At 40.0% G+C, this 27,256-nt stretch overlaps 1 protein-coding gene across 3 annotated transcripts in view; it reads left to right on the top strand.

The window, feature by feature from the left end:
* Nucleotides 1-89: 89 nt before the first annotated feature.
* The window catches only part of KLHL2 (kelch-like family member 2), a 79,024-nt gene continuing 51,857 nt past the window's right edge, over nt 90-27,256 (top strand). The window contains exons 1-4 of one of the 3 annotated variants that reach the window (XM_014534980.1): nt 90-98; nt 11,906-12,031; nt 15,700-15,747; nt 19,634-19,740. In XM_014534980.1, coding sequence (XP_014390466.1) covers nt 12,015-12,031; nt 15,700-15,747; nt 19,634-19,740 — 172 coding nt within the window. In that variant the 5' untranslated portion in view covers nt 90-98; nt 11,906-12,014. Of the gene's footprint in view, nt 99-10,170; nt 10,186-11,905; nt 12,032-15,699; nt 15,748-19,633; nt 19,741-27,256 lie in introns of those variants that run through there. The other 2 variants (XM_014534981.1, XM_005860507.2) reach the window with 2 other exon arrangements.

Below are 27,256 nucleotides of genomic sequence, written 5' to 3'. Positions count from 1 at the left end.
CTTACCGCGCTGCCCGGAATTTCCTGGGGAGGGGCCTCCCGGTCCCCGGCGAAGAGGGGGTTCGGGCTGGGGCTGTGCCTGGGGGCGCTGCCCCCCGCGTGTGCCTCCCTGAGATGCACGGGCTGCGGGTGCCCGACCCCTTTCTAGGGGCTGGGGAGGTGATGCTCGGGAGTCCGCCGGCAGAAGGCTGCTGGCAAGTGCCAGGCGTCCGGCGTCTCCATGAATGGGTCTCAGGCTGCTGGCTTCTCCGAATTTCTAGTAGAATGAACCGAGGAGCCTTGGCATCACTGAAGGAGCCGTTCGGCGGCCCGGGGCATGTGACCTCTTTTCCCGGGCGCTGCAGAAGATCGTATCCCGAAACCAGAGCATCTTCTGTTGCCTTGGCGCCCTGGACACATCAGTAGTGGAGCGCCCTGCCAGGCACAGGTGTCTTTTTTTCTTGGTACCCAGATACATTCAAGATCGCCTACAACAGAATTACTTCTTAGACATGACAACAGCTGAACAATTATAGGGAAGATGTTACATGATTGAGTACACGATTTTATTTTATTTTATTTTTTAACATTTTGGTAAAAGTGAACTAGAAATCCCCGAGTTTTGAAATTTTCAAATTTGATTCGCTTTCCTTTGTTGAACCTTTATGAAGGAACAAGAGCCCTTTGAATCTGACTTTTCAAAACCGCAGACACACCTCATTCTGAAGAACGGCTTACCTTTTCATGAGAGTTTATTCATGGAGTCTTACCGTTTTTTGTTGTTTTTGGTTTTTTTTTTTTTTTTTTTTTTTTACCTCGATTTGGCCAGCTTCATTCCATGGCAGTTGTGCCTCATCAGCCTCTTGTGATTATTATTTGGTAGCATTCCAGCCAAAATATGGATATTAGGCTTGTGCTGAATAATTTTTTTGATGCTGAATCCTTTTAGGAGAGCTAATAGGATTCTGGAATTACAGTGTTCTAAAAGTGCCTTATGGCATTTTTAGCTTGAGTGGAACAGGTCATGGGGATCTAAGGAGCAGATGATAAAGCCTCTTGAATTGACCCTCGTGGGCTGATAGAAATGAAGGCTCAGTTGCTTCATGATCACTGTGGCTTTGAGGGCTCTGTGGTCTGGTTTTGTTCCTTAGCAGGTTCAGGAAAGCTCCTGGCTCCTAGGAAGCATGATGGTGGATTGTTAACAGCAGCAGCGTGAGCACAGCACCAGCACAAGTTATGTCCAGGCTTAGAGGCACTTGAGGCAGGAAGTGCTACCTGTATGTAGACAACACATAGTATGTGCAATAAGCCATGTAGATGTTTTCTGTGGCAAAGCTGCCCCCTTTACATCAGTTCTCTACAATCCCTTTTTGCTTTTCGAGCAGAAGGACCTAAAGGAAAGAGAAAGCCCTACCGGTGTGGCTCAGTGGTTGAGTATTGACCCACGAACCAGGTGGTCACAATTTGATTCCGGTATGGGCACATACCCAGTGGGGGGCATGCAGGAGGCAGCCTATGGATGAATCTCATCATTGATGTTTTTATCCCTCTCTCCCTCTCCCATCCTTAATTTGAAATTAATAAAAATATTTAAAAACTTTTTTTTTTAAGGGAAAGAACAAGACGATTTTAGAATGCAGGTGAAAAGAATGGGTGTGGAAAAGCAGGCTCTGGAGGGAGGGAGTAGAGACATAAACAATGATTTAAATAGAAATAATAAAAAATGACCGGGAGTGAGGGGGGGATACTTTGTAAAGTGTATGATGGTCTAACCCAGTGGTTCTCAACCTTCCTAATGCCGCGACCCTTTAATACAGTTCCTCATGTTGTGGTGACCCCCAATTTCATTGTTACAAATTGAACATAATTAAAGCATAGTGATTAATCACAAAAACAATATGTAATTATATATGTGTTTTCTGATGGTCTTAGCCGACCCCTGTGAAAGGGTCGTTCGACCCCCAAAGGGGTCACGACCCACAGGTTGAGAACCGCTGGTCTAACCACTATGTTGTACATTTGAAACTAATACAAAACAATACTAAATGTAAACTGTAATTTAAAAAAAAAAGAAATAGATATTTGCGTGCAAATGTTGATAAATGGAATCTAGGAACTGGAAATGTCGGGGGAGCACCCTGTAAGTGTATGATTGTCTGACCACTGTGCTGTACACCTGAAACTAATACAAAACAATACTGAATGTAAACTGTAATTTAAAAAAAAGAAATAGATGTTTGCGTGCAAATGTTGATAAATGGAATCTAGGAGGGATCAGCTAGTAATAGTTTTGGTGTCTTGCACAATTCTTTGGTATTGAGACTCCATCAGTAGTGCTGGAACAATGATAGGCTGAGAGGTCATGGAAAACCTAGAATGCCCACAGTGATGAAAGCATTGTTAAAACTTCTTTAAATCACGGGTGGCCAGAGTTGGTGAGACTTTTGCATTGTTTCTGTTCATTTAATAATAAATACAAATAGGTTGTATTTTCACTTGGACTATGGAGGATTAATTCTCATTGCAGAGTCCCTGAGAGTGCTGTTTACCTCTCTGTAAATCAGAAATAGTCCCCCCCCCCTTGGCCTGTTTGCTTCCACTCCCACTAACTTGTTTTTTCCTTCTACTCTGAACCACTGGTGCTGGATTTGAGAAATGCAGGCAGTGTCTTTGGGAAGCAGTTTCTTCAGGCCTCACTGGGCTAGAGCTAGACCAGGACAGAGGCGGGTGAACGTTATTGGGAGGGCTCTGCTTTTCATAAGGTTAGCTTTGTAGCCTGGGCTTTAAGGCAAAGAAAGATGTTTGACGTGGGCTTAAAGTGCTTTGGATGATGTAGGAGGAACCAGGGACTCAGATCCTCTCTGTGCGAGTGTTTTTTTTTATTATTTCATTCATTCTGCAAATATTAGAATGCCCGTCTCTCTGTCTGCACTGTGTGTGGCACTTTTCCTCTTACTTCTCTCTTAACAGTCTTACCTTGCTTTCAAATCCCACCTTGTTCTCTTTTTGCCTGTTGGCATATTGTCTCGGAGGAATGGAGGCGACTCTGCCCAGGCTCCCTTGTTCCTTCACTATGGGCTTGTCGAAATTAGGTTTTGATTTCTTCTCCTTTTTCCACGCCTCATCTTTTTTGATTTTCATATTGATTGTTATTGGGCTTTAATATCTCTGCTTATTGTGTTTTTGCATCCTTGAGTACACATAGTATTTAGATGCTGTTGCCTTTTGAGTTCTGGGTGGTAGTATGACCATGGGACATGTGCCTCAGAATCGGAAAGGTGTGCAACTAAAAATTAGATGTAAATTAGTAAAGGAGTTTCAGGCCATAAACTGAGATGTGCAAAAGGAAATGTAAACTGAAAAGCCCTGATCTCAGGAATGCTTTCTATATTTTAACTTTCAGAGTTCACAGTTCGTCCTTTGACCTCCCCTCACTGAACAGTTTTCTTGGCCTTTGTTTTCCTACTGGCTCTTCTTTCACAAGTTAACTTTCTCTCTACAGACCTGGTTTTTTTGCTTTTCCTTCTCAAATCTAAGCAAACATGCTTCAGGTGCAACCATATCTTTTTTCAGTCGATTCCACATCACTGGACACTCTTGAACTTTGGAGGTATTCAAGTATAGGCTGGCAAACATCTTGTTGACTGTGTTCTAAGGGATGTAAGCAGTAGAAGATTGTAAAATTGAAGTCCAACATAGAGTTGCTGAGTTTTTTTGTTTTTGTTTTGCCAAGTAAAGGAAATTATTGATAAACTACTGATCAGCTATCATCTTTTTGTAAAAGAAAGGACATTTTAGTACCCCTTCCCAATTCAAAGAAGGACATAATCTCAGAATAAAGGATAGTTCTTAGGTGGAATAAATTTAGTTTTATGAAAACTTACTACATTGGCCTCATTTTGTCACAGACCTGTTAAAAGTTCATTGAAGTCTGACATTTGCGATCCACTGGACCAAATGACCTTTAATGCTGTTTCTAATTCTAAGATTCAATTCCTGTGAATTTGGAACTTTGCCATTGGTTATCCCAATATCCATTTGTTTGTCTTTTATTGCCCTCTGGCTATAAAAGTTTAACTAGTTTTTTGTTTAACTAGTCCTAAGTAAATTGGGCATCTCTCAGATTATAGGTGAACCTCCTCAAAGACAAAAATCTTTAAAATACTTAGGTAATGTTGAAAGAAGACAAATGAATCCTTGTGTATTGAAGGAAGTGTAATATATAAAGAAAATTTCTATCCGCATTTGGGAACTTGAGAAGTGGGTTCTGGAATAGTAGCATTTATGTAGTATTAAAATTTTCTGATGCTGGAAAATTACTGCTCCACCTCCCATTAAAACCCCCCAAAACCTCTTGTTTCTGATTAATATTTTCTAGTGCACTTAGTAGGCATTTAATAAATATTGATAAGTATGCTTTTGTGAAAGTGACTCTAAATTTACTCATCTACGATTGTTCTGGAACTGCACCAGAAGTGTTTATGAAAATAACTCAACTTCTTTCTTAAGATTAAGGTGATATGAAGAATTGAAAATTGCCTTTCAGAATGCTTTTTGATAGAATGCTTCCAAATTCTAAATGTATCTACTGTTCAAAATGAGAGTTCAGGTTTATTGGGTACCTACTATGACCTGGCTTTGGGAATAACTCAGAAAACAAAACAAAGTCCTTTTCCTCATGGTTGAAACTGATAGGGAACAAATATATAATACAATTACTGTAGCGCAGTGATGGCGAACCTATGACACGCGTGTCAGAGGTGACACTCGAACTCATTTTTTTGGTTGGTTTTTCTTTGTTAAATGGCATTTAAATATATAAAATAAATATCAAAAATATAAGTCTTTGTTTTACTATGGTTGCAAATATCAAAAAGTTTCTATATGTGACACGGCACCAGAGTTAAGTTAGGGTTTTTCAAAATGCTGACACGCCGAGCTCAAAAGGTTCGCCATCATTGCTGTAGTGGGTGGGTTAATATACTTTGTCTTATGTACTTTTTCATTTCAGACTTTTGGCATTTGCTAATGTATTTTTTGGACCAGTTCTTTTCACTGATTCTACATTGCAAAACAAGCCCTTGCTTTCCATGACATTACCTTTTCTTGGTTTCTCCTCTAGTTTTTAGGTTGCTAAATGTGACTTACTTTATTTTATTACTTTATTTCATTTAATCTTATCAACAACCTACCTTGTAGTGTGGGTCCTATAATTTTTTAAATTGTTTTTCGCAAATTTATTTATTTAAAACTAGAGGTCCGGTGCACAAAATTCGTGCACAGGTAGGGTCCCTAGGCCTGGCAGGCGATCAGGGCTGATCTGTGGGGCCACTGGCAGGGCGGCTTGGCCTGCGTGCAGGCTGGGGACAGCTCCTGCATTGAGTGTCTGCCCCCTGGTGGTCAGTGCACATAATAGTGACTGGTCGTTCCACCAGTCGTTCCGCTGTTCGGTCAATTTGCATATCAGGCTTTTATTATATAGGATATACTTTTATTGCTTTTTAGAGAGAGGAAGGAGAAGGATAGAGAGATAGAAACATCGATGAGAGAAAGGAATATATCAATAGGCTGCCTTCTGCACATCCCACACTGGGAATCGAGCCTGCAACCCAGGCATGTGCCCTCACCAAGAATCGAAGCAGCGACCTCTTGGTTCCTGGGTCGATGCTCAACTGCTGAGCCACACTGGCTGGGCAGGTGTCTTTTAATTATCTTTTTTTAGAGGTTAAATTACTTTCCCAAGCTTATCATAGAGGAGAAACTGGGACTCTAATCTCTCTCTGTGGATCACTTTTTTGTCTTCCGTGGCTTCTCTTCTGTTACTGTTCATTGGCAGTAGCTGTTCCTCACAGATGCAGGCCTTGGCCAAGTCTTCTTTTCAATCAACTATTAATTGCTAAGTTGTGGCTCCATCTGTTTCTTAAGACTGGGCTCAAGAGCTGTGCTTCAGACTTGAATCTACTCTTAGCTCATATCTCAGATTTAACATTTCTAAAGCTGAGTTCATAATCTTTGTTCTCAAACTGATTTCCCTTTATAACATCTCTACTTATTCAGTGGAATAATCAGTCTACCCAGATCCTTGGAATGGTCTTTGATTTCTCTCATCACCCTCCACATCTTATCAGTTTCCAGGAACTGTAGAGCCTTGGTTTCAAGTGTCCATTCTGAGTGCTACTATTTTAATGAACAGATTTCGTCACTTGATACCTGATTTTTCTCCTATTGAGCTCTGTTTTCTCTCCTCACTTTTTAGTCCACCTACTATTTGACCCCCCCCCTGCCAATATCTTAGAGTGATGTCAAAACCAGCTATCTCAGCCAGGTAGTCACAGCCCTCCATCCTTTTGGCCATATCTTATGTGTTCAAAATCTGCCTTATCACAAGCCAGGAGATGCCAGACATTTTTCTCCCCCCAGTTAAAATAACTGAGTTGGAGCCCCATTTCCTTCACAAAGTCTTTCTTATTTCCTTCAACTCATTCCAGCTCTTTGCATTCCAATGGTATTTATAATTAGGAGCCTGTAATCTTGCACCTGTATACTAACTTGTGCCCTTCCTCGTTGGTTTCAGATGTGCCTCCCCAGTTAGATGGTAACTGGAGAATGCTGCTGTGTTCAGCCTCCTTTATATCCCTTCCCCTGCTGAGTACAGAGCATGCAGTAGGCATCTAGTCAGGGCTTACCTCCTTGATTTACTAACAGTGGTGGTTGTCTGGAGTATTACTAATAATTTTAATTGACTATTGCAATTAAGGATGAGGAAGACCAATAAAATCCATAAAAACATATCTCCACATTCTGTTTAGCTCCCCACTTGAACATTTTTCTTCTGAACTCTGTTTACATTCGGTAGTGTTTAGTGCTTGGATAGCTCCCTGAGGCAAGTAGGGGAGGTGTTACTACCTTTGACTTTCATGTTATGGTTTATATTAGACATATTTGTGGAATAACAAAACCTTTTTTTTACATATATATATATATAAACAAACAGTCTGAAGCCCAGAGAGGCCAAGTAATTAATCCAAGGTCAGTTGGTTAGTATTTGGCTCAGGCAGGAGTACAATCCAGGCCATCCAGCTGATTCTGGCCCTCTTCTAGTGCCTTTGCATTCAAGTGCTGGAAAATGTAGCCCATTCAACTGAATTGCCAAGTCATGTTGCTGCCCTCGCTTACCAGTCAAGTGATTGGCAATACTAGGAAAGGTGGCAAAACAATATCAGAAATATGAGTGATAAAAGACATGAAAATGTTTGAAATGACTCATCAACAACCTCCTTCTCTTGTAGAACCTCATAAATATCCCACTCTGACAGTGCTTTGTTAATTGTGTATAACATATTCTTTAAAATAAGAATGATCTTGCATAAGATATGTTTTTACCCTGGTCCCTTTCCTGGTAATAGGCACTGTCAGGGACAAAAAGTGCCTGATTGTGCTCTGTTTGTCATGTAGGTGGGAGGGAAAGAAGGAGAGAGAGCCGAGTTCAACTGAAGCAGAGCTTTATACAGCTCTATTGTTCTGTCTGAGAGCAATTATGCTCCAGCTTCCATCAACCTCTCCACCTCAGACATCCCAACCACCTCCTCCTGCCAAAGCTTCCCCACAACTTACCAGAAAGCCACACAGCCAAGTCCTGGGGTCTGAAGAGGGGTGGCATGTAATATCTTCCTCTGTCCACCAATAGGTTCAGTACTCTGCCTTAAGGGCTATCCATTTTATTTATTTTAAAAAATATTTTTATTGATTTCAGAGAGGAAGGGAGAGGGAGAGAGAGATAGAAACATCAGTGATGACAAAAAATCATTGATCGGTTGCCTCCTGCACACCCCCTGATGGGGATCTAGCTCGCATCCTGGGCGTGTGCCCTTGACCAGAATTGAACCTGGGACCCTTCAGTCTGCAGGCCAATGCCCTATCCATTGAGCCAAACTGCCTAGGCCAAGGGCTAATCCATTTTAGTAACATTGGGCATTTCCAGTTTTTCTAGATGTTTCCTTTCCAGCTCTGGGAAGGAAACTTTTAGCAATATATGTATTATACTGAACTGTTCAGTGGCATTATTTTGATGTTGTCTGTAAGGTGTTCTGTGTCTGGATAGGAGGTTTTGCTAATCTCACAAGATGCTTCATATTCAATTTTAAAACTCTATATACTGAAGGTATAGTTCAAGTTCTTACATGTCTAGGGCAAACATTAACATTTTTAATATATATATATATTTCAGAGAGGAAGGGAGAGGGTATGTTTTGTAACAATAGACCATTGGATAATTTTAAGATTGATTATGGAATGTAGAGTTAGGGAAAGACTTAAAAGTGAAAACCTTGGAAAAGTATCTCCTCCAGACATTTTTAAAGAAGACAGTTCTCAGAATGAAGAGCAAGGGAAGCAGGGACAAGAATTCTGCATTTACAATGGTATAACTTAAAGGGTCACCTACCACTTATCTGCTTCCTAGTATGTGCTCATTTCCACATCTATAGTTTTAGACATGAAGTATAATTTTCTGTTACTCATTTCTATTTCTGAATGAGAGACCATCTAACACAAAACATAGGAAATGGAAAAGTATGGAAAGGGCTTTAGTGTTGCGGAAGTAGACTTGTACAAGCAGGGTGTACAAGTGGCTGTCAGTACAAAGAACACTAAAAATTTTTTAATGTTATTTCTTATTTCTTTAAGCATTGAATAAAGCCTTTTCTTTGCAGAGCTTCTGGAATACATAAAGAAAGCGGGAGCTGAAAATAGCTTTAAGAAAGCATCAATATAGACATTATTGGTGGTGTGGTAGCTGTCTTAAAGTTAATTCTCTAATACTAGAAGTCTTAATTTCTAATTTCTTAAGTAACTAGAAGCATTCTTGACTCTTAATGATATTCTTTCTAGGGCAGAGTTGCTTTTGCTTCTATTCTGAGCATTTTCTGAAAAACTTTCTATGATAGTTTGCTGATCCTCAATGTTATATTTTCTCTGTGTTGTAAACTCCAAATTATTAAACTAGAAGCCAATGTAAATATTACTAAATCGTTGTATGTCTGGACATTCAGGGTTACATGGTCAGTTTGTATAGGTTGCATATATCTACACATTTCTCCTTTTTCCTACTGTTTTCTTTACGAAAGAAAGAAGGGAGGTCGCATTCTGAGAGTATGTCTTATACCATAAAGTATATCCTCAGCCACCTCACCAGATCTAGATGTTCTGCCATCTTTTGACTTCTAGACCTTTTCTTAGGCCAGGTGTAACTCATCCCTCTACACACACACACACACACACACACACACACACCCCCCCCCTCACCCACACACGAGAGGCCACAGGGAGTAGAGTGCACTCCAGCTGTGGGTTCATCCACTGGATGTAGTGCCCTGCACAAAGTCATTTGTAAGGCCCTTTTAAAAACTCTCACATGGTGGGGAAGCAGGACTGATGCTCACTTCTAGTAGGTAAGCTCTGGAATAATCAGCTGTCTCAGTGTGGATTCTGGGGGCATGTGGAAATGAGCAAGGATAACATGTGGTTCATGTTGGAGGTTACCTGAATGTTTGAGTGCTTGAGTTTCATGGCTTCCTGTACCGTCTAGGTCAGTGATTTTCAACTGGTGTGCTGTAAGAATTTTGAAAACATGCAATACCTGACTAGGTAGGGGAACTGACCTCTTTTTCTGCTAGATTATCAAATAAAAAAAATGACAACACCCAACACAACAAAACCATCCCATGTGAATGATCAATATTATACCTATTTTTTGTTCAGATTGGCAAAAAAATATATGTTTTGGTGTGCTACAGAATTTTAGTAATCTATATAAAAGCCTAAGCCACTAGTCAACCAGTTGTTATGATGCACACTCACCACCAGGGGGCAGACACTTAACACAGGAGCTGCCCCCTGGTGGTCTGTGTGCTCCCACAGCCAACCTCCCGTGGCCCCTCCCCCCCTGCTGGCCAGCCTCCCTCAGCACCTCCCCCTGGCTGGCCTGCCAACATCACATGGCCCCTCCCCACCCCTCATAGGCCTTACCCATGCATGAATTTGTGCACCAGGCCTCTAGTTAGTTTATGTGTGCCATGAGATGAATAAGGTTGAAAATCGCTGATCTAGGCAATCAATGATGTCCACATTGCTATCTGCAGCTAGATTTTTCTCTCTAATTCTAGGCTCCAGTATCCATCTGAAATCTTTTTGACATCTTCCCTTCAAGGTCTGATATCTTATAACCAACATGTTTAAAGCTGAGTTCTTCATCTTCTTACCTGTAAACCGGTTCTCCTTACAGCCTTCCCCATCCAGTAAACAGAAACTCAGTCCTTCCAGTTGCTCAGGCCAAAAACCTTGGAGTCATTCTGACTTTATTGACATGCCATATGTGAGCAAATCTTGCATCTTATGAACAAATCTTATTGACACTACCTTTAAAATATATCAGAACTGAGCCACTTCTCATCACTGCTCCTGTCTCCACTGCTACTACCCTGCTCTGAGTGACTTTCATCTCCCACTGCATTACTCTCCTAAATAGCTTCCCCCCTTTCATCTTCTACCCATTATAGACTATTCCCAACCAGCAGCCAAAATGATCCTTTGAAAATATAAGTTGGATTGTGTCATTCTTCTGCAATGCTTCCCCATTTCACTCCAGGTAAAAGCCAAAGTTCTTACAATGTCCTACGAGGCCCTACATGATCTGCACTCCCCTGTCCCTGCCTGCCCCAGTCCTGGTCTCACTGTGGACTCCTGACTCTCTTTACCTTGCCCCTTTTCTTATTTCCATAGCTCTTATCATTGTCTAACGTGCCTCATGCTTTCATGATTTGTTGTGTGTATCTCCCCCCTCTCCCAACCCCACACAGTAGACTCCAAGCTCTGTGAGGACAGGGATCTTTGTTTTGTTTACTGATGTATTCCAAGAGCCTAGAACAGTGCTTGGTACCTAGTGGGCCATCAAAAAATATTTGCTGAATGAATTAATGAAAGATAACATTTTAAAAAATGAACCAGCCTTTCAGAAATGTGTCAGGAAAGAGTTATGAAGAGAAATACAACAATAACTAATGATGTTTGCCTGCTGTTCTTATGTGAGATATAAATATATATATATATATGTATATGTGTGATGTGTGTATATATATATATATATACACACACACACACACACACGTACACACACACAGTATATATATATATCATATATAGAGAGATTTTGTAAGGCTTAATTTGGTATCCTGATTTTTTTACTTAATGAATTTACTGAGATATTATTTACATGTCATAAAATTCACCCACATAATTGTATATACTTTAGTGATTTTTAGTAAATTTCTAAAGTTGTACAGCCATTTTATCAAAGTTCCCTTGTGTCCATTAGCACTTAATTTCACCTCCTCCCTGGGTACCCTGATTTTATTTGCTATTTTTTGGCTTCCAAGTCTCTGAAGAATAATTTATACAGTAATACCAATATGGCCTTGTGTTCTTAAAAATTATAAATTTAAATAAGAAATTAAATATTCATTGCTAAATGCAGGAAATGATGTGGAACCTTAATGAAAAGAATGAGCTTTAGAGTCAGACATGCCTCTTACTCGGCTCTATCATTTACCAAGTTATCCAACAGAGGAGATCATTTCTTAGCATTTTATTGGAGGTGTCTGCTGAACCACGTTTACTGAATTTTTGGTGCTCATCTTTGACAGAGCTTTGACACCAGGGAGGTAATTACCCACTTTTTTGTTAAATTCATAGTGACCATCAGGAAGTACTGAATTGTCTCTTAATCCTACACTGGCATATACTATACTGTGAGACTTCTAAAGAAGTGTGGGAAGGGGCATTCACTGTATCTCTTGCAGCCTGATAAGCCTAAACTAAATTATCTTTAATAAGGTCTTTTTCTGTTTTTTGTTCTTTTCTTTTATGTACAGATGCACAAAGCAGGGTCACCAGAAGCCTGTCGATTCAAAAGATGATAATACTGAAAAACACTGCCCAGTGACAGTGAATCCTTGGCACGTGAAGAAAGCTTTTAAAGTCATGAACGAATTAAGAAGGTATCATTACATTAACATAAATGTAAACATGGGTGTCTTCCCTTTAAGTTTCAGCTGTTTATAGTAAATGCACTCCTCTTGCCTCATTGTTGCTTTTTAAAGGCCTTTTCTGCAAGTGTTTTAAAGGAAGAAAGAGCAAATAATTGATCAGAAGTGTGAATGGTAGCCATATTGACCTTGTGGCTATTATGAATTGAGATGTTCTGTAAGCAGGAAATACATAATGGATTTCCAAGATTTAGTACAAAAAAAAGAATGGCAAATAATTATTAATAAGTTTTAAAATGTTGATTACATTTTAAAATAATATATTGGATATTTTGGGTTAAATAGAATTTATTGAAATTTGTTTCACTGTTTATTTTTTTTAAATGTAATTACTAGAAAATTGTGATTTGTGTTATATTTCTATTGGACTGCGGTAATCTAGGGTTTCTAACTTGTTATCACAAGAATATGGAAATAAAAGTTTTAGACAGAGAAGAATGTAACTCTCTCTTTGGTGGTGGTGGTAGTAATTTTAGGTAGTAATTACCCATTGCTTAGGTAATTCTCAAATGTGTTAAGTAATGAAAAGAGTGACTTTAAAAGTGGACTGAAATATGAGTAACATTTCTTTTTTTAATTAAAAGACTAATGTATGTACAAACAGTATTGGTTTTGTTTTCTTAGTATTTTGTGAAAGACATTTTTTCCCCCATATATTTCTACATATATTTGAAAGTTTGGGCTAAAAAGGGAGTGACTTAAACTTTCCCTTAATGTCTCTGTGCTATGTCTTGTTTGTTCATTTGTTCTTTAATTAAAGAGTTAGTAACTGTTTATCTACTGGTGATGGGAATGCAATGGTGAGCCAAAACAGACATAGTTGCTGTCCTCATGGGGCTTATGGTTGACTGCAGGAAGCAGGCATTAATCAGTAAAAGAATCACACAAATAATTCCAGTGGCAGTAAATGCTGTACGAAGGGCTATGGAGGCAGGTAACAGGGCTATGAGGAAGGCTTCCCTGGGAAGATGGGAATAATTGTGCTGAGATCTGAAAAGAAATAGAGGTAAGGAAATAAAGTCCAGATGGAGTGAAAGAGATTAGAGAACTGTGTTCTAGCTGGGGAATGGCAGTGCTCAAGTCTATGACGGGAGGGAGCTGGCCTCACTGGAGGACCTCAGGAGCAGCTGGGGCACAGATGGCCAGGAGGTCATGGCAAGAGAGGAGGCTGTGTGGGTAGATGAGGGCCAGCGTTCTTAGGACCTTATGCATTTTGTTCTTTATCAGCAGTTCCTGGGAGAAAGCCATTAAAGAATTTTAAGCAGGGATGTGACATGATCAGATTTGTATTTTGCAAAGAGCACACTGGCTTCTGGGTGGAGAGTGGATTGAAGAGAGAGGGACAAGAGAAAGTTAAACTGAGTACTGGATGTTTGATTTGCTTCCTAGTCTTACCTCACAACATTTTCAATAAGTAGGTTTTCATTTAGTCTTTGGGAAAAAATATAGCTGGGCTTACCCAGCAGGTTTGGCCATGCTGTTTCAGTATTTTAATCCCATTGCAACAATAATGATTAGAATGTAAAATGCAGTGGTTCCTAAGTGGAATTGAAAGAAAAGTAAAAATAATAGATTGTTTTAAGACTGAGATCTTCAATGGCTTTTCTTTTCCTTTGAAAGGTCTAGAAAAACTGACTTTTTAAAAAATATATATTTTTATTACTTTTAGAGAGAGGAAGGGAGAGGGTTAGTGAGATGGATACATCCATAAGAGAGAAACATTGAGAGAGAAACATCGATCGGCTGCCTCCTGCTCACCCCCTACTGGGGATAGAGCCCGAAACCTGGTATGTGCCTTGACTGGGAATCAAACTGTGACCTCCTGGTTCATAGATCGATGCTTAACCACTGAGCCATGCCAGCCAGGCAAGACTGACTTTTAATAGTCCTATTCACATTTCTTCCCTACTTCCTTGGGGTGTGGTAGCCGTGGCCTTCCACCGGTGTTGGGAGTGCATCTCTTTGAGCCTTAACTATAAAGTGAGGGGAGTGGACGGGATGCAGTGTACGGTTCACTGAGACTCTGACATTCCCCGGAGCCCATGCTTATCTGCTTACCTGCAGGCCAAGTGTCCTTGCCCCCTGCTGGGATTATTTCACTGTGGCTTTCATTCACCTATTTGTTTCATTTTGGGCGTGAACTATATGGCTGTGAAGTAGTACCTTCATGTTCTTCGTGTTGCACCATTTCAGGAGCTAGTGTGTCACCAGGCGGGTAGTTGATAACTGATTTTCAGAACAAAGAATGGCCTTTGAATAGCTGGAGAGTGTTGGCTGCCAGGTCTATAGCCAGGATTGTATAAAGAAGTCATTAACTGCTAGTGTTTTAAAAAATGAACTCTCTTTGGGATTCATTAGCCCCCCCCCCCCGCCCCCCCCCCCCCTTTTTTTTTTTTTCTTTGCCATTCTCTTCTCTCTTACCCCTTATAGGCATTGGAATAATTCTCAAAAAACAAAAAATCTCTGAAGTGGCCTACTCCTTGTACAGAAGTGTAAGAAAATCACTTCTTATTTCCTGTCCTTGCATCAACTTCCTGCTGCCAGGAAAGGGTGGCCGAGAGCGGTTTCCTGACTTCTGGGAAAGAGCTTCCTTGTTCTCACCACTCTGCTCTTGGGCTGCCCCTCTAGTTGGTAGAATAACAGTTGTCTGCAGAGTCCTGTGAAGTTTTGCCTGATGGAAGTGAAATTTGAGGAGTAAAAGTCACTTTTCTTCCAATTATAGTTGGTGTCAAGTGTGGTTGTGGGAGAACAGGAGTTTTGTAAGGTTTAAGTTAAAGAATTAATATAGACTAGTTTTTGGAGGTTTTGTAGACAGGAGGCCCAGATACAGCTCTCTTTCCCAGCCCCATATGAGCATGAATAACTTAAAATTATTTGGTTTAGAAATCCTGCAATCACTACCAAACAGTGCATTCAGCAAGTATTTGTAAGCCCAGTTCTCCTTCGAAATCAGCTAGCATGCCCAAAAAGCTGCATGGGAGCCACCAACAGTATCAGACTTGCCCATGCCCTTCCAGTGTCTAGATTGCTTCAGGAGATGTCAGAGAAAAGGATGAGGTGGTGGATTTCTCCTGGGAGAATGCTTTTCAGCAAAATGAGCTCTTGCATATTTTTTTTTTTTTTTTAATGTCTTGCCCTCTTTTTTTTGTCCTAACACCTGATGCTGTTCCAAGATGCCCTGGAGCACATTCCTAAGGCTGTGGTCAGTGTTTGCCCTGTGGACTCTGACTAAGAGAGCATTTCACCAGCCTGGCACCTCGATTGTTACTTGAATTCCCTGCCCTGTGGCAGGAAGTGCCTCCAGATTTTCTTTGACACCCAAGGAAGCAAGGTGGACAGATGCTATGTCAGCTGCCCACCACGCCCACTTCCAGTGGAAAGTAAATTCTTGTTTCATGTGACTACTAATTATTTTTGATATCTCAGAGCCTGATGGCACATTTTACTTTAAGAAGATATGTATATATAACAGTGATAAGGTTTTCTAGTCTTAAGAATTCATTCATTTTTATATCAGAAAATCAAAGAATGTCTTGGTACGTTCAGGCATGTTTTATTAATTTTCAAAGCAGTTTTTTTCCCCTGAGAAGGACCCATTCTCATGATGTCATTTCATTTAGGAGATGGAGTACCTTTTATTTTTCTGTGCCATCTGAGTTTTACATAAGGTTTGTGTTTCTCCTGTTCTCCAGATTTGAGCTTAGAAGCAACTTCTTTCCAAAGCCCCCCATAGAGTTGGCCTCTCTTGTGTGTTCCCAAACACCCCACACTTGCGCCATCTTAGTAGTCATAGGTTTACTGTGTAATTACCTGTTAGCTTGTCTGTTTTCCCTGCTCAACTGTAAATTCCTTGCTATCATGGACATTATCTTTCTTATTGTGGTAAACTGACATAGTGCTTGGCACCCAGTTAGCCACACTGGATATTTGCTAAATGAATGTGTAAATGCAAATTATGCTAAATAGCAACTGTATCTCATTATTCTGAAAGTCTTTCCCTTCTACAGTCCATTCACTCATTAGATTTCAAGTAATAGGAACGTAAACTCAGAAACTCACCATGTAGACTGGGTGTGGGCTGCTGAAACAAGGTTCTCTTATTTTTATTGTCAGACTTTTTGTCTGTAGCCCCTTTCTCCTCACCCCAGAGTCATCCAGCTTGTGAGCATGCACCTTTGGAAAGAGGTAAGGGCCAGACTCAGTAGACACAAACTGGCTGAAAGCTAAGAAGGTTGGTCAGATCTCTCTCGTCTTTGAGTGCTGTTTTAAAATCTAGAGACAAAACAAAAATTGAACACTGGAACTATGTCTCTCTGATTTGTAATGTGGCCCTTAGACTCCATGTGACCTTACCTAGGGTGTGGGCTTCACACTACTAGTTTGGGGATGCTTTTACCTTATTAGTTAACATCAATTAATAAGCCAGTAAGACTAAGCTAATTATGTGACACCCAGCAGGTGTTATGCTACAAGGATTGGATCAATGAGTAATTGTAATTGAAGCTGAATGTAATTAATTATGTGATTTTGAGGTGTTCAAATGTAATTCCACTTAAGTTCCATCTGGAAACTAGAGCGCTAAGAGGGATTACTGATGAGGAAAACAGGCATAAAGATGCTCGTGACTGATGTTTGAGTTGTGTCCAGAAACCCCCCCCCCCCCCCAGTAGGAAAATGCAGATGACCCTCTTGAGAGACCTGTGCTGCTCTGCCGACTGCCTGCCGTCCCACCCCCTTCTCTCCTTTGTTCACACCCTCTGCCTCTTCGCACTTCTTGTTCCACACGTCCCCATTGGGCTCCGCTGCTCCAGGTCGCCATGCAACAGCACATTCTGTTCTGTGTGGAGTTCTCTTGCTCCTTCTTCATTAGCTAACATTGACTTGTTTTCAGAACTCAGCTTAAGGTCAGTAACAGTAGGAAGCTTTTTCTGCCCCTCAGTCTGATTTAGATGCTCCCCTGTTTCCAAAGCATCTTTACAATGGTGCCTCCACTCTATTCTGTAATTTTTGATTGTCAGTCCTCTCTGCTAGTCTCAAGCTGAGATGATCCTGCAAGGTCTAGTTGAATGAGCAAATAAACTTTGATTTTTCTAAATATTCTTGTAGAGGTAGTGCTAAAAACCGCCTAAAATTGGGCTTTTATAAACTATAGATACAACTTTAAAAATAGTTTTTAGTATATATTGTGTCACATAATAAACTGGTGTTATTTATAACTTATACATTTATAATTCATACTGTCTTTTATGTTAATCCTCACCTGAGGATATCCTTCTATTGATCTTCAAAGAGAGTGGAGAGGGGAGAGAGAGACAGAGAGAGAAACATCAATGTGAGAGAGACACATTAATTGGCTGCCTCCCACATGTGCACCAACCAGGATGGGGAATTGAGCCTGCAATCAAGACACCTGCCCCTGACTGGAATCGAACCCAGGACCCTTCAGTTTTCAGGCTGACACTCTCCACTGAGCCAGACTGGCTAGGGCTATTTTATACTTTCTATTCCCTGTTTTATTCAAACTTTAACACGTCTTACAACCACATAACTTTAGATGGATTTGTGTAGTGGTTAAGAGACCTCTGGAGCTTGTCTCTGTGGATTTGAATCCTGGTATTGCCACTAGAAGGACTTTAGGCTGGTTATTCATCTTTTTTTTTTCAATCCTCACCTGAGGATATTTTTCCATTGATTTTTTAAGAGAGTGTAGAAGAGAGAGGGAAAGACAGAAACATCGATGTGTGAGAAACACATTGATTGGTTGCCTCCTGCACACGCCCAACCAGGGCCCGGGCCGGGGAGGAGCTTGCAACCAAGGTACGTGCCCTTGACCAGAATCGAACCGGGACCCTTCGGTTTGCAGGCCGATGCTCTATCCACTGAGCCAAACCGGCTAGGGATGCTTATTCATTTTTAACCTTGGCTTTCCCAGCTGTACATTTTTGGGGTAAAAATCAGTCATATCTACCTCATAAGATTGTGATGGGGTCTGAATGAGATAATATGTGCAGGTAAAGCTCTTGCGTAGCTTCCTCCTGAAAACACTGCTGATTTTTCTCACCCTGGTTATTTGTGAACCCATGCAATTCATAGAATTGCAGAGTGGTTGTATATTCTCAGAGCAGATGGTAGACGTTGTCAGTCCTCCACACTGACGGAGGAATCACAGATTAGTGATGTGGAGGAATGACAGCTTCGTGAGACATTATGCCACCTTTTATGACTCTAACGTGGGACCTGCCTGATGTCTCATACAGCATCGTGAGCCATTACATCAGCACCACCCATGAGCTATACTTCAATCTGAAGGGCAGAGCAAGCTCATCACCGGTGAGGCCCAGGACGGCAGTCATCATCGGTGCTAGGGGCCATGATGTTTCTTAGTTTCTCCTGCACTGAAGGGAAAATAGATGCTAATAAGGTCTCCGAGAGTTTTTCGCATGAACTCCACAGAAACAAGTTTGTAAACAGTGTGGAAAAGTGGAAAACTAACAGGACTTGGTTAAACTCTTGTGAAAATGTTGCGTATAAGCTTCTAGAAACTCACAGAAGTAGGCAGGCTACCCTTGGAGGAAATAGGCAGAATAGTAGAGGTGGGGCCACGTGTGACTTATGCATGCTATACGTATAAATTCAGTGCTCAGATAGTTGAGGTGCCATGAAAGGACTTGGTTTCCCCACACCTGTTTCAGCCATTGGTAACATGACTATGAGTCACTTTTAGAGTTGGTGCCTTCTTGCTTCTGGAATAAGCATCAGCAACCTTTTTTTTTTTTTTTTTTTTTTTTTTTTTACCAAAAAGACACTTTTATTTAGCTAGAGAATCTCACCTAGCAGCTTGTATAGAATGTAAAAAGTTTTTACCTCACATACTTGTGAATGAATTAAAATGGATAGTTTAGAATTGGAGATAGGTTTGCTGAATAATGGCTTAAGGTAAAATAATGGTTTAGGATAACAAAATGCTTTTTAATTTTATATGTGGAAATATTTTCGGGCCTTGAGGCATGAGATATTTTGCATTGATTAAGTTAAGTTTCAAATGTCCAAATGCCTTCAAAGCAGCAGGTGAAATTATATTTAATTTTACTTTTGTTTGATAACCCAGGGTCATTTTGAATATGTGTATTTTTGGTACTTTGACCCAGGTTAGTTTTCTACATGTGTTTTATCTTGTCTTTATTTTAACGTCAGACTGCCATTTGCCATTTCTGCTGATGCTGTTATTAATTTAAACATTCTCTCTTTGTACAGTCCATCAATGGTTTGCTGCTAGTAATTTCCTTTAATTTGTGGTATCAGTAATCAAGGTTGGAAATACTTCTCTGTTAAACAAAGGCAAGATTCTGAGTAAGGGCCAAGGCATGTCGGGCCTTTGCCACAAGAATTTTCTACATACTTCCTGTTTAGGGATCCTTTTCTAAAGGATGGTAGCGTTTAGTTAGTCTCAACTTTAAAAAAGTGGGCTTTTCCTGTAACATTTTTGCATAGGATGCTCAGGACATTTATTATTGGTATCATTAAATTTTTTTTTTCTCTCTGCTTTGTAAACAGTCAAAATTTGCTGTGTGATGTCACAATTGTGGCTGAAGACATGGAAATCTCTGCTCATAGAGTGGTGCTGGCCGCCTGTAGTCCTTATTTTCATGCCATGTTTACAGGTATGAAATATTTTAGTTATGGGTATTTTTAAAATGTATACAGATCTGGGCTTTTTTGCCTGTATTTTTTAATTAACATTTACTTTTATGAAATGAAGCATTGTAATGCAAGAGAACTCTTGCTTTGTTCCAGATTCCTCATCTTTCATTGTTGTAATCATGCTGTGTGTATGTGCACATTACATGCTCATACAATTTTATCCTCCATTTTCTTCCTGTACATTTATATTTACACTAGAGGCCCGATGCATGACATTCATGCAAGAGTAAGCCTTCCTTCCCCCTCGCCTGCCGGACCCGGGCTTCCCTTGCAGCCCCGGCTTTTTTCCGAAGGTCGTCCGGAAGGACACCCAGTCTAATAAGCATATTATGCTTTTATTATTATAGATATGTCGACTCAGTTTACCTTCTTGCCATTTACAACAGCTTTTTGGCATTTTATTATTTTGGTAAAAAAAAGCTTTCACTATTTTACACATTTTCAAATGATTCTCATGTTAGTTTCATCCAGAGATGTTTATTTAATGTCCTTTGATTTGGAAAAACTTAGAAAATATGGTTTATACTTAGACATCTGTAAAAATATATAGAATGATTTTAGTTCTTCTGGAAAAAAGTAATTTGTGCCTGCCACACTTAAAGTCTTTAGCCTCATTCTTTGAAAAAGATTTAAACATAAAAAAATTTAAACAAAGAAATGAAGTTCCAACAATGAGCATGCAATCTTAGAGTACTGGTAGTTGCAATAAAGTACTTATAAATACAAGTGTAGCAGTACAAAAGAGCACAAATGCAAAGTTATTCATGCTTTAGAAATTGTTATGTAATTCCTGTGGTTAACAATTTTACTGGGTACTCACAAGGATACAGAACGATGTAAGAGTGCTTCCTGCCCCAGTAGCTTATTGTGTCACTGGGGAGATGAGACGTGCACAGTTAAATACGTAATAGTGTACGGAAGATCTGTGTGCCCAGAGCAGTGATGCAGATGGGGAGGACTGAGATGGGCAACTTTGAGAGGGGATCTGACGTTACCTGAAAACTAATGGAAATAAAGGATTTATACAGATGAAGATGAGTGTAGAAGGCCATGTGGAGAGAGTGGGCTTAGTGTTTTGGGAATAGAAGTCTGGAGGTCACCTCTCTTTTCAGCCTATTGAAGTCTTGCTGTTCCTGAACTGAGTCAAATAATCCAGAATGTAGGAAGGATGGCTGAGGGGCTGTGAGCCAGGTTGGGATAGTGATTTGGAAAGATGTCTTTACTGAGTGATTTGAAAAGGCAATACTCAGAAAGTGGGACTAGTCAAATTTTTATGTCCTGGGGGTCCCTTCAGTCTCTTGGGTTACGTCTTGTTTGTTACTCTTGACCACTTCAGTAAACAGAATCTCCAGGCTTATAAGAGGAGGATCGCTTTGAAACGTGCTGGTGTAATTTAGGAATTCCCTAGTAAAGTGCTGTCTTCTGTAAGTGTCCTTCCTTCACATGACACTGCTATTGCCACTTCCTTGTTAGAATTACCAGACCTTTGGGATCACCAGTCACTTTATCAGTCTGTGCTTGACTCTGTCGCTTTATCAATCTTTCCATCTGGAGAATTGGGATGATAATTTTACTGACTTCTTAGGGTTTTTGCAAAGATTAAATGAGATCATAGCACTTTGCTTGGCACATAGAAAATGTTGGCAGTAATTATCATGGCTATTATTATTAACTAGAGGCCCGATGCACAAAATTTGTGCAAGGGGCTCGGTCCTCGCAGCCCTGACTGCCTCAGCCGGCCCTCGTAGCCCTGGCCGGCCCTCACAGCCCCTTGCAGCCCACTGCAGCCCCTCACAGCTCCGGCTGGCCCTTTCAGCCCCTCACAGCCTTGGCCAGACCTTGCAGCCCCAGATTCATCCGGAAGGTCGCCTGGAAGGATGTCTGGAAGGTCGTTCGGCTGTTCGGTCTAATTAGCATATTAGCTCTTTATTATATAGGATGTTATTTACTCTCAATTCCTAAATGGGATGTTCTGTAAGAATTAAAGATTGAGAAAGTCTTAGACAATTTTGATAAATATTGTCATTTCCGTAGTTACAGAAATATAGTGATCAACTTAAAACTACAAGATTAAGATTAGTTTCCTTTCCCCTTAAAAGGCAACACTTTCTCAGCCTTAGATATTCAAAGACATGGATGCTAGAGATGGCATTCTTATGTCTTTATTTTTCTTCTCTTTCCTTTATAATTTAACTACATTTCAGTTTCCCTTATAAAATTTTTTTGTCCAGTGGTTCTCAACTCTTCATGTTTTAGTTGACATGCAATTTATGAATATGGAGCTTTGCCTAATGACAGAACTGGGGGGGCCTGAAGACATTTGAGTCTATAAATTATTCCTAGTGTATCTCAGTTTACTTACAGGTGGGTACTTCTTGCAGTTCAATCTATTTCTGCCTGAGAATACTTCGTCAAATTTTAGATTGCTATGTGCTAAAGATGGATGCAGAACAGGGATACTATGTTAATTTCTAGCACATATAAAATGAGAACTGAGTACCTCCATTGGGTGTGGATTTTTTTTACAACTTTATTGAGGCATAGTTTACAGAAAATTGACCCATTTAAAGTGTGGAGTTCAGTGATTTTTAGTAAATTTACTGAATGGTACTATCATCACCATAAATATATTTTAGAACATATTATTCATGTCACAGTATGTATCATCAGCTTGTTCCTTTTTATTGCTGAGTAGGTTCCACGGTATGAATATACCATATTTTGATTGTTCATTCACCAGTTGATGGGCATTTGAGTTGTTTCCAGATTTTGGCTGTTATGAATAATGCTGCTGTGAACATTCATGTGCAGTTCTTTGTGTGGACAGATATTTTAATTTCTCATAGGGATAGATATCTAGGAGAATTGCTGGGTCGTATGGTAAATTTATATTTTAACTTTTTAAAAAACTGCTATGCTCATTATTTACAATAGCTAAGATCTGGAAACAGCCCAAGTGCCCGTCAGTAGGTGAGTGGATAAAAGAAGTGTGGCACTTTTATACCAGGGAATGCTGTGAGGCTGTGAAAAGAAGGATCTCTTACCCTTTGAGACACATGGAGGGACCTGGACACCATTATGCTCAGTGAGATAGACCAGTCAGAGAAAGACAAATATCATATGATCTCACTTTTATGAAGAATCTAATGAATATAATAAACTGGTGAACAAAAAAAGATCCAGAGACATTGAAGCATCCAGCAGACTGATATATTTTAAAGGGAAGGGGGCGGGCAGAAAGAGATTAACCAAAGAACTTACATATGCATATATGCATAGCGCATGGACACAGACAATAGTGTAGTGAAGGCCTGGGGTGGGGCAGGGGCTGGATGGAGGGGGGCAAAAGGGGATACATCTGTAATACTGCCAACAATAAAAAATCTATATTAAAACAAAACTAAAAAGCTGCTATGCTGTTTTTCATGGTGCTGCACCCCTTTATTTTCCCACTAACAGTACACAAGGGTTCCCATTTCTCCAACTTCCTTGCCAACACTTGTTACCCTCTGTGTGTTTTTTTTAAATTGTAGTCATTATAATGAGTGTGAAATGACATCTCCTATAATTTTAATTTGCACTTTCCTAATAACTAATGATATTGAGCATCTTTTCATGTGCTCAATAGTCCAGACTTTTATGGTTCTTCAGTAATAGATGTTTACCTATCTGGCAATCTTTGTATGTTTTCTTCTGAATCCACTGGATAGTCAACAGTTTGACAGAGATTAGGTAGAGAAGATATGGAGATTTTGTAGTTTAGTGTGCATACTATATTCATTTAAGATTTGCTAGAATATGAGTTGTCTTGGTCTGAGCCTTGTTAAAATTTACTATAAAACATATAGTGAAGGCCAACAAATAGACCTTTGCATATATCTCCTCTGTCATACACCACATATATTTATATTCTCCTGCTCAGTGGATAATCAGAAGTGTTTACAGTGGCACAGGGCGTTACCCTACTCTTGTTTTCCCATAACTCACCTCTTAGAAAATGGGGAATATGCATATGATCTTTCTTGGCCCTTGTTTTTAATCTCACATAAACTGTAGGTGAGTTTTTCATTCAAATTATATCACCTAAAGAAATAATTGTGTTATTCCTCTTAGTTCTGAGTATTTGGATGGAGAAGGGATTTGAAAAGTAATTCTGTGATTTAGTCACAGGTTTTTTACTTTGTGAGGTAAGGGCCTATTTACAGCAAGGCCAAGTTAACTGTTACTTGAGAAAGAATGTGTCACGTTGGGTTCTTGTGTTTTTTAATTATTTGTTTGTTACAAATGTGGAATTTAAAAAACTGTTTCTCCTACAAATTCGAGGCTAAAGTATCTGAAATGCAGTGGGGAAATACTAAATTTTAATTTGTACTCCTTTTGTGTGCTTTTTAAAAAAAAGTTTTATTGATTTTAGAGAGAGAGGGAGGAAGAGGTGGAGATAGGGATACATCAATGTGAGAGAGAGACATTGATTGATTGCCTCCTGTGTGCACCCTGACCGGGGATTGCACACGCAACCTGGGTATGTGCCCTGACCGAAAGTCAAATGGGTGACCTGTCAGTGCATGAAATGACACTCAACCAACTGAGCCACAGCGGGCAGGGCTTGATTATTTCTTTTGTCATATTGAACATGATTCAGTAAGGTAAATTAGAATTGGAAAAGACAGATTATTAAATGATTAGGAAGTGAGGTTCTTTAAATAGTGGTATGTATAGTTATATTTGCCTAGATTCATGTTTTCATTCATCAAAGAATAGTTATTGAGCATCTTCTTGTGCCAGGCATTATCTTAGGCTTCGGGGATCATGGAGATGAACATCATATTGAACATGATTCAGTAAGGTAAATTAGAATTGGAAAAGACAGATTATTAAATGATTAGGAAGTGAGGTTCTTTAAATAGTGGTATGTATAGTTATATTTGCCTAGATTCATGTTTTCATTCATCAAAGAATAGTTATTGAGCATCTTCTTGTGCCAGGCATTATCTTAGGCTTCGGGGATCATAAAAATGAACAAGACAGACAAATCTCTGTACTCATGATTCTCATCAGGGAGAGGAGAAAAGGTTAGACTGAGTAAATGTAAAAAGATAACTGAGTGCTGGGAAGGAAATGAAATAGGGTGTTGCACATAAGGAGCATAAGTTAGGCTGTGCTCCATTTAAACCATAAATAGTAAGGAATTGTATTCTCTCATAATTGGAAGGTAGGCTGGGCACCAGGCATGATTGCTTCTGCAGCTTGCGACTCCTATTCTTCAGCAATCAGTTCCTGCTGTATCTGCACCCTCTGGCCTCAATAGCAATTTTATCCTTAAGTTGCTTCCCCTCCTGAATGCAAGATTCTTACCAGAGTGAACTCCACATCACAAGTAAGGAGGAAGATTGTCATTTTCTCTTTTAGAAGCTAGGAGACCTTTTCCAGAAGTTACTCAGACTAGACCAAAACTAGCAGGGGAGTGCAGTTCCCAAGTTTGCCTTAGATTAGTTGTAGAACTGGGGAGTTATGTACCATGACCACCAGAGAGTGGCTTGCAGGGCATTCGGGTCAGCTTGCCAGAATGAAAATACATGTGTCAGTAGTGTCTTTGTAACCCAAGACTAATAGAGATCAAAAGGTCGGTAATGATTAGCATGGACGACAAGTGGAGCTTGAGGAATAATGGAATAAATTTTATTAAATATAGATGTAAATTTATCATTCACTTCATAGGGTTTCAGCATACGAGAAGCTTCTGTATTATACTTTTATGTTTTTTTTGAAATATTTTTATATGCTAAACAATAACTGAAATTAGAATGATAGGTGTTTTTTTTATTAAAATGATTTTATGTTTTGCCTCTTAAACCTTTTCACTTTTTAGAACTTTAAAATGGGTAAATGAAGTTACCAGTTTGTGCTAGGCTTCAGGAATCCTGATTAAACTTCTTTAAAATGGAAATGTTCCTATTCATACCTATGTCCTTAAGTTTTTACAATTTGAAGGACTTTATTTCTTTTTTATTTTATTTATATATATATTAAATATATCATTATTGATTTCAGAGAGGGAGAGGTAGAAACATTCATGATAAGAGAATCATTGATCGGCTGCCTCCTGCACGCCCCTTACTGGGGATCGAGCCTGCAATCACAGCATGTGCCCTTGGCTGGAATCGAACCTGGGACCCTTCAGTCCACAGGCCAACGCTCTATCCATTGAGCCAAACCAGCTAGGGCAAGACTTCATTTCTTTTCTCAAAAAAAAGTAGAGATGGTTCAGAGTCCACTAGTGAAAGTGCTTATCTCAGCCTAGAATGATTGGTGGATGATCAAGAATACCCTTGTTCAAGACTAATTTAAGTGTTATTCATTATATTAAGTAATGATGCCACATCTTAAATTGGCACTTGTTTTACTTTTTTTTTTTTTAAGGCATGTGAATTTTTTTTTAATGTATTTTATTGATTTTTTTAAAGAGAGGAAGGGAGAGGGGGAGAGGGATAGAGAGCCAGAAACATTGATGAGAGAGAAACATCAATTCAGCTGCCTCCTGCACACTCCCCACTGGGGATGTGCCCACAACCAAGGCACATGCCCCTGACCAGAATTGAACCTGGGACCCTTAAGTCCGCAGGCGACGCTCTATCCACTGAGCCAAACCAGTCAGGGCTTGTTTTACTTTTTATTCTTCTAGTCATTCATTCATCAAACCAATATTTATTGGGTATTTACCATATGTCAGGCATTATAAGATACAGAGATAAGAAAGACATCATCCCTGTTCTCCGGAAGCTCAAGAATTCAGGTGAGGCCCTGTCAGTGTGGCTCAGTTGGTTGAGCATCGCCCCATGCATCAGGAGGTCGCCGGTTCAATTCCTGGTCAGGGCACATGCTTGGGTTTCAGGTTTGATCCCTAAAAGGGAGTGTGTGCAGGAGGCAGCCAATTGATGTTTCTCTCTCTCCTTCCCTCTGAAATAAATAAAAACATATATAAAAAAAAAAAGAATCCAGAAGGTGAGAACTAGGTATTATTACTAGTAGATTTGCAGGAAGTACTCAAGTGTACTCATGGTGAGAGCCTAAGCCAGCCTTAGGTCACCAATAGGTAAGACTACCTGGAGAGATTCCAGGTGAATCTTAAAAGAATGTGTGGGGATTAGCCTGGGGAATGAGGGCTTGGGGAGACAAGGAGGACAACGCTCATCAGAAGCATCATGGTAGGAAATTGCTTGGTGTGTGGGGAAAAGTACAAAAAGTTCCTTCTTGATATATTTTAAGCCTGTAAATAGGAGAGAGAGAGGAGGTCGGATAGCGAAGCAAGGGTGGACGTGGAAGGGGCTTGCATGTCTGTATGGGAGCTGCTGAGGGCTTCTGGGTGCCCCTGTCAGGTCTGTGCAGTCCGTTCTGGAGGCAAGGAAAGAATTAGGAGGTTCCTGCAGAGGGGTTGGCAAGAGGTGATGGGAGCCCCAGTGGCACAGTGGCAGAAGG

Source organism: Myotis brandtii, unplaced genomic scaffold (assembly GCF_000412655.1).
Source record: "Myotis brandtii unplaced genomic scaffold, ASM41265v1 scaffold136, whole genome shotgun sequence".
Classification (NCBI taxonomy): domain Eukaryota; kingdom Metazoa; phylum Chordata; class Mammalia; order Chiroptera; family Vespertilionidae; genus Myotis; species Myotis brandtii.
This window is presented reverse-complemented; position numbering and strand designations above follow the sequence as displayed.